The 7,625-nt window shown below is 47.6% G+C and overlaps 1 protein-coding gene across 1 annotated transcript in view; it reads left to right on the forward strand.

Annotated features, from left to right (window-relative positions):
• Window positions 1–7,625, forward strand: part of LOC112262500 (WD repeat and FYVE domain-containing protein 3-like) — a 66,363-nt gene that overhangs the window by 25,622 nt on the left and 33,116 nt on the right. Inside the window, exons 3-4 of the mRNA XM_042331147.1 lie at window positions 1,715–1,838; window positions 6,675–6,784. Of these exons, the coding sequence (XP_042187081.1) occupies window positions 1,715–1,838; window positions 6,675–6,784 (234 nt within the window). The remainder of the gene's footprint in view (window positions 1–1,714; window positions 1,839–6,674; window positions 6,785–7,625) is intronic.

Consider the following 7,625-nt stretch of genomic DNA (forward strand, 5'->3'; position numbering starts at 1 on the left):
TGGAACCCCTAGTTACTGGAACCCTAGCTACTGGAACCCCTAGCTACTGGAACCCCTAGCTACTGAACCCCTAGCTACTGGAACCCTAGCTACTGAACCCTAGCTACTGGAACCCCTAGCTACTGAACTGGAACCCCTAGTTACTGGAACCCCTAGCTACTGGAACCCTAGCTACTGGAAGCTACTGGAACCCCTAGCTACTGGAACCCTAGCTACTGGAACCCTAGCTACTGAACCCCTAGTTACTGAACCCCTAGCTACTGGAACCCCTAGCTACTGGAACACCAAGTTACTGGAACCCCTAGCTACTGAACCCCTAGCTACTGGAACCCTAGCTACTGGAACCCTAGCTACTGAACCCCTAGCTACTGAACCCCTAGCTACTGAACCCCTAGTTACTGGAACCCCTAGTTACTGGAACCCCTAGTTACTGGAACCCCTAGCTACTGGAACCCCTAGCTACTGGAACCCCTATCTACTGGAACCCCTAGCTACTGGAACCCCTAGCTACTGGAAGCTACCCTAGCTACTGGAACCCCTAGCTACTGAAGCTACCCCTAGCTACTGAAAGCTACCCCTAGCTACTGAACCCCTAGCTACTGAAGCCCTAGCTACTGGAACCCCTAGCTACTGAACCCCTAGCTACTGGAGCTAGCTACTGGAACCCTAGCTACTGGAACCCTAGCTACTGAACCCCTAGCTACTGAAGCTACTGAACCCTAGCTACTGAACCCCTAGTTACTGGAACCCCTAGTTACTGGAACCCCTAGTTACTGGAACCCCTAGCTACTGGAACCCCTAGCTACTGGAACCCCTAGCTACTGGAACCCCTAGCTACTGGAACCCCTAGCTACTGGAACCCCTGGAAGCTACTGGAACCCTAGCTACTGAACCCCTAGCTACTGAACCCCTAGCTACTGAAGCCCTAGCTTCTGAACCCCTAGCTACTGGAACCCTAGCTACTGAACCCCTAGCTACTGAACCCCTAGCTACTGACTGTGATGTTTGGTTGTCCCACCTAGCTACTGACTGATGTTTGGTTGTCCCACCTAGCTACTGACTGTGATGTTTGGTTGTCCCACCTAGCTATCTTAAGATGAATGCACTACGTTTAAGTCTCTCTGGATAAGAGCATCTGCTAAATGACTAGAATGTATAACATGTAGGTGGGCCTTGGTGTGTGTGTGTCCATGTGTGACTGTTCAAATCACATTATATCTGTCAGATGCACCGAATACAAATGCTTACTTCCAAGCCCTTAACCAACAATGCAGTTTAAGAAAATACCCCCAAATATGTAAGAGATAAGAATAACAGCAGTAAATAGCGAGACTATATGCAGGGGTACCGGTACAGAGTCAATGTGGAGGCTATATACAGGGGTACCGGTACAGAGTCAATGTGCGGGGGCACCGGTGTTGAGGTAATATGTTCATGTAGGTAGAGTTATTAAAGTGACTATGCATAGATAATAACAGAGAGTAGCAGCAGTGTAAAAGAGGGGAGGGCAGTACAAATAGTCTGGGTAGCCATTTGATTAGATGTTCAGGAGTCTTATATCTTGGGGGTAGAAGCTGTTTAGAAGCCTCTTGGACCTAGACTTGGTGCTCTGGTACCGGTTGCCTTGTGGTAGCAGAGAGAACAGTCTATGACTAAGGTGGCTGGAGAATTTTTAGGGCCATCCTCTGACTGTTAATCTTTTACCTTTTTGCAGGTGTTTGGTAACGCTCCCCCCAGCACCATGACAGAGAAGTTCCAGGACCTCCTCCAGTTCACTACCCAGGTGTCCCGGCTCATGGTCACGGAGATCAGACGGAGGGCCTCCAACAAGTCCACAGGTCAGTGGATTTATTTAACCAGATCGTCCCGTTGAGGTCAGAATAACTCTTTCCCATGGGAGGCTACACATGTGTCTCACTGTTCCCCTTAAAAGCTATATTTTGGCCTATTTCATGTCAGTCTTAAGTCAACTTCGCTGTAATGTTTTTGCCTGCTACAGTCCATCGCGAGGGCTGTTGCTAAGCTGCCACCCCGTACTAATTAAACACACTGTGGATGGTTAAAGTCTCCTCAATTAAGATTATGTCAGGTTTGTCTGAGTTTAGCAGTTCTTAATCACAGCTTCTGATCTAACACTACAGCCCTTCTCACAGCTTCTGATCTGACTCTACAGCCCTTCTCAGCTTCTGATCTGACTCTACAGCCCTTCACAGCTTCTGATCTGACTCTACAGCCCTTCACAGCTTCTGATCTGACTCTACAGCCCTTCACAGCTTCTGATTTGACTCTACAGCCCTTCACAGCTTCTGATCTGACTCTACAGCCCTTCACAGCTTCTGATCTGACTCTACAGCCCTTCACAGCTTCTGATCTGATGCTTCAGCTCGTCAGTATCAGTGGAGCTCTCTTGTTATTCGCCTAGCTCAGATAGGTGTCCAAGCAACAGCTCTAGAGAAACATGACCAAAATACCAACTTATTTATTACCTTGATTCTGCCTGCTCAGTGTTGGAGCTCGTAAGCTAGATGGATGAAGTGGCCTCTCGTGATGATTTATACACCTGTTTTGGGTGAAATGTGGACCTAACTGACAGAGGAGTGAGTGATGGAGTGAGTGATGGAGTGAGTGATGGAGTGAGTGGTGGAGTGAGTGGTGGAGTGAGTGGTGGAGTGAGTGGTGGAGTGAGTGGTGGAGTGAGTGGTGGAGTGAGTGGTGGAGTGAGGGGTGGAGTGAGGGGTGGAGTGAGGGGTGGAGTGAGGGGTGGAGTGAGGGAAAAGAGAACTGGCTTATGATCAGAGGGATGGATGGAGTAAAGCTGTCACTCAGCTTGACCGTCCTTTGATATACTACATGACCAAAAGTATGTGGACACCTGTTCGTGGGAACATCTCATTCCAAAATAATGGGCATTAATATGGAGTTGGACCCCCCCCTTTGCTGCTATAACAGCCTCCACTCTTCTGGGAAGGCTTTCCACTAGATGTTGGAACATTGCTGCTATAACAGCCTCCACTCTTCTGGGAAGGTTTTCCACTAGATGTTGGAACATTGCTGCTATAACAGACTCCACTCTTCTGGGAAGGCTTTCCACTAGATGTTTGAAAATTGCTGAGGGGGACTTGTTTCCATTCAGTCATAAGAGTGTTAGTGATGTTGGGCACTGATGTCGTTGGGCGATTTAGGTCTGGCTCGCAGTCGGTGTTCAAATTCATCCCAAAGGTGTTTGATGGGGTTAAGGTCAGGGTCTGTGCAGGCCAGTCAAGTTCTTCCACACTGATCTTGACAAACCATTTCTGTATGGACCTCGCTTTGTGCACGGGGGCATTGTCATGATGGAACAGGAAAGAGCTTTCCCCAAACTGTTGCCACAATGTTGGAAGCACAGAATCATCTAGAATGTTATAGTATGCTGTAGCGTTAAGATTTCCCTTCACTGGAACTAAGGGGCCCGACCCATGAAAAACAGCCCCAGACCATTATTCCTCCTCCACCAAACTTTACAGTTGGCACTATGCATTGGGGCAGATAGCATTCTCCAGGCATCTGCCAAACCCAGATTCGTCTGTCGGACTGCCAGATGGTGAAGCGTGATTCATCACTCCAGACAACGTGTTTCCACCTGCTCCAGAGTCCAATGTCTGCGGGCCTTTACACCACATCAGCCAAATCATTGCGCATGGTGATCTTAGGCTCGTGTGCGGCTGCTCTGCCATGGAAACCCATTTCATGAAGCTCCAGTCTAACACTTCTTGTGCTGATGTTGCTTCAAGAGACAGTTTGGAACTTGGTAGTGAGTGTTGCAACCGAGGTCAGCACTCGGTGGTCCCGTTCTGTGAGCTTGTGTGGCCTACCACTTCACGGCTGAGCCGTTGTTGCTCCTAGACGTTTCCACTTCACAATAACAGCACTGACAGTTGAGCGGGGGCAGATCTAGCAGGGCAGGCATTTGACTAACTGTCATGATGTTGCCATGTTGAAGATCTTCAGTAAAAGCCATTCTACTGCCAATGTTTGTCTATGGAGATTGCATGGCTGTGTGATACATTTTATACAACTTTCAGCAAGGGGTGTGGCTGAAATAACCGAATCCACTCATTTAAAGAGGTGTCCACATACTTTTGGCCATGTAGTGTTGTTCCATCCTGGAGAGTACGCTGTGACTGCCAAGGATATCTTTACATGACTCACAAGGCTTCACACTCCGACCTTTTTGTATTGCACGACTTCCCCACGTGTTACTGATCACGGACCACAGTTCATCACCCTGGAATTCATATTGGGGCGGCAGCGTAGCCTAGTGGTTAGAGCGTTGGACTAGTAACCGGAAGGTTGCAAGTTCAAATCCCCCGAGCTGACAAGGTACAAATCTGTCGTTCTGCCCCTGAACAAGGCAGTTAACCCACTGTTCCTAGGGCCGTCATTGAAAATAAGAATTTGTTCTTAACTGACTTGCCTACTTAAATAAAGATTAAATAAAAAAAATATATAGTGTCCGTCTGCTGTCATGCCACCATTAGAGATGGAACGATTCAGGCCTGAGAGCTCGTGAGCAACATCGGCAGCAGATTTGAATTGAGAATGGAAAGCGAACGTGTTTACCACATCTAACAGGAATCGCATTGATTCGTTCCTCGAATCAAAACCGAATCGCACCCGGATTCGTTTGAAACTAAAACATATCGTTACTGTATTTGGAGCCGTGTATCGATTCGATAGGGTACCTATCGGGTACCTATCGGGTACCTATCTATCGGGTGCCTATAGGGTACCTATCGGGTGCCTATCGGGTGCCTATCGGGTACCTATCGGGTATGGTGCCTAATCGGTGTATCGGGTGCCTATAGGGTACCTATCGGGTACCTATCGGGTGCCTATAGGGTACCTATCGGGTGCCTATAGGGTACCTATCGGGTACCTATCGGGTGCCTATCGGGTACCTATAGGGTGCCTATAGGGTGCCTATCGGGTACCTATCGGGTACCTATCGGGTGCCTATCGGGTACCTATCGGGTGCCTATAGGGTACCTATCGGGTGCCTATAGGGTACCTATCGGGTACCTATCGGGTACCTATCGGGTACCTATCGTTGAAAGAGAAAGATGGGTACCTATACAATGTTAATATCGTCCAGAAATCTGAAAGGGGATGTTGATTAGGGGTACCTATCGAATCGCGTTGAAAGAGAAAGATGCACATTCGTAGTCGCCACCGATTTTAATACAATGTTAATATCGTCCAGAAATATAGGCTCGCTGAAAGGGGATGTTGATTAGGGTCAATGCAGTGATTCCCCCTGTATGAAGACAGAATGGGAAGCTGTTCGTTCATGATTCCCCCTGTATGAAAACAGAATGGGAGGCTGTTCGTTCATGATTCCCCCTGTATGAAGACAGAATGGGAGGCTGTTCGTTCATGATTCCCCCTGTATGAAAACAGAATGGGAGGCTGTTCGTTCATGATTCCCCCTGTATGAAGACAGAATGTTCGTTCATGATTCCCCCTGTATGAAGACAGAATGGGAAGCTGTTTGTTCATGATTCCCCCTGTATGAAGACAGAATGGGAGGCTGTTCGTTCATGATTCCCCCTGTATGAAGACAGAATGGGAGGCTGTTCGTTCATGATTCCCCCTGTATAAAGACAGAATGGGAAGCTGTTCATTCATGATTCCCCCTGTATGAAAAGTTGGCCCCAACCAAAGGCTTTCAAAACCTCCTGCTAGTGTTTCCTCTGCTGTCGTCAGTTCTCATGATTCCCCCTGAAAACCAGGTCAGTGTGTTTGTTATCGGTCTGTCGTCATGATTCCCCCTGTTGAAGACAGAATGGGAAGCTGTTCTCCAGGTCAGGCTGTGTGATTCCCCCTGTTATCAGTCTGTTGTCAGATTCCCCCTGAAGACTCTCCAGGTCAGAATGTGTGTTATTCCCCCGGTCTGTCGTCAGATTCCCCCTGAAAACAGAATCTCCAGGTCAGTGTGTTCATGTTATCAGAATCTGTCGTTCATGATTCCCCCTGAAGACAGAATCTCCAGGTGAAGACAGTGTTTGTGTTATCGGTCATGATTCCCCTGTATGAAGACAGAATGTTCTCATGATTCTGAAGACCAGGTCAGCTGTGTGATTCCCCTGTTATCGGATTCTGTGAAGACAGTCAGTTCATGATTCTCTGGGAAGCCAGGTCAGTGTGTGTTATCGGTCTGTCGTCAGTTCTCTCTCCAGGTCAGTGTGTGTTATCGGTCTGTCGTGAAGACAGTTCTCTCTCCAGGTCAGTGTGTGTTCAAAATCGGTCTCCAGGTCAGTGTGTGTTATCGTCAGTGTGTGTTATCGGTCTGTCGTCAGTTCTCTCTCCAGGTCAGTGTGTGTTATCGGTCTGTCGTCAGTTCTCTCTCCAGGTCAGTGTGTGTTATCGGTCTGTCGTCAGTTCTCTCTCCAGGTCAGTGTGTGTTATCGGTCTGTCATTGTTCAAAGCTTTGACTGAGGTTTGCCTTCCTTTGACGGACGACCAACGGCACGGCAGCTCTAGAGGAAACCGCTAGATACACACGTACACACACACATACCGCCGAATGTAAGGAATTCTCGCTCTCTCTACCACCTAAGACTTTTGGAATTACATTATGCTACACATCTGTAGCTTATTCTCTGTCTATGACCAACGTGTGTGTGTTCTCTCCACAGAGGCAGCCAGTAGAGCCATCGTCCAGTTCCTGGAGGTGAACCACAGTGAAGAGGCGTCACGTGGCTGGATGCTACTGACCACCATCAACCTGCTAGCATCCTCCGGACAGGTGGGTGGTACCGGACAGCTGTGTGTGTGTTTCTGAACTGAGCGTGTTTGGGGGGGGGGGCTCCAGCTCAGGGCTCCAGCTCAGGGCTCCAGCTATGCATTTGGTTTGCTAACTTGCTATCTAGGTTGCTAGCTTGGTTTACAGCAGAAACCATCCATCCCTTCCTGGATCAAGATCGCTGCTGTCTAAATGGTTTTGTGCGTAAAAAAAACTATAATAAAAAAAGTTAATAATTACGTTTGGAAAGAAATTGCGCCCTTGATAATACCATATACCCTGGTATGGTACAGGAACACTAGGAAAATCTGGATTACAACCAACCTTATGTGGATTACAACCAACCTTATGTGGATTACAACCAACCTTATGTGGATTACAACCAACCTTACCCAGTGTGCAATGCAAATAATAAAACATTTAATTTGCACTTTTCATCATAGAGTTAATAGATAAAATCTATGTAAAAAAAAATTTTTTTAAATAAACTAAAAATTCGGCATCCATTTTGAATCAAGGTAAGTATAATAGCAATAGTGGGCTAGGTGTTAAATCCATTAGGACTAACAGAAGAAAGACAGTCTGTAGAAGTGGATTTTAAGGCTAATTTGTCAAGTTCAAAGTGATAGATTGCCTCGCAGATGGTCAGGGAGAGATTTCCACAGGCGAAGGGGTGAGGGAGCAGAAGGCTCGGTCCCCCATAGTTCGGAGACGGAACGAGGAGAGTGCGAGGTGTCTCGCTGGTTGAGATGTAATCGCTGATGTAGGTGGGCCTCAATCCATTCAAGGCTTTTACATAAAAGCAATTGGATTTTTGAAGTCAATCCTATAGTTGACCGCTAGC

This window comes from Oncorhynchus tshawytscha, linkage group LG12 (genome assembly GCF_018296145.1).
Source record: "Oncorhynchus tshawytscha isolate Ot180627B linkage group LG12, Otsh_v2.0, whole genome shotgun sequence".
In the NCBI taxonomy this organism is placed as follows: domain Eukaryota; kingdom Metazoa; phylum Chordata; class Actinopteri; order Salmoniformes; family Salmonidae; genus Oncorhynchus; species Oncorhynchus tshawytscha.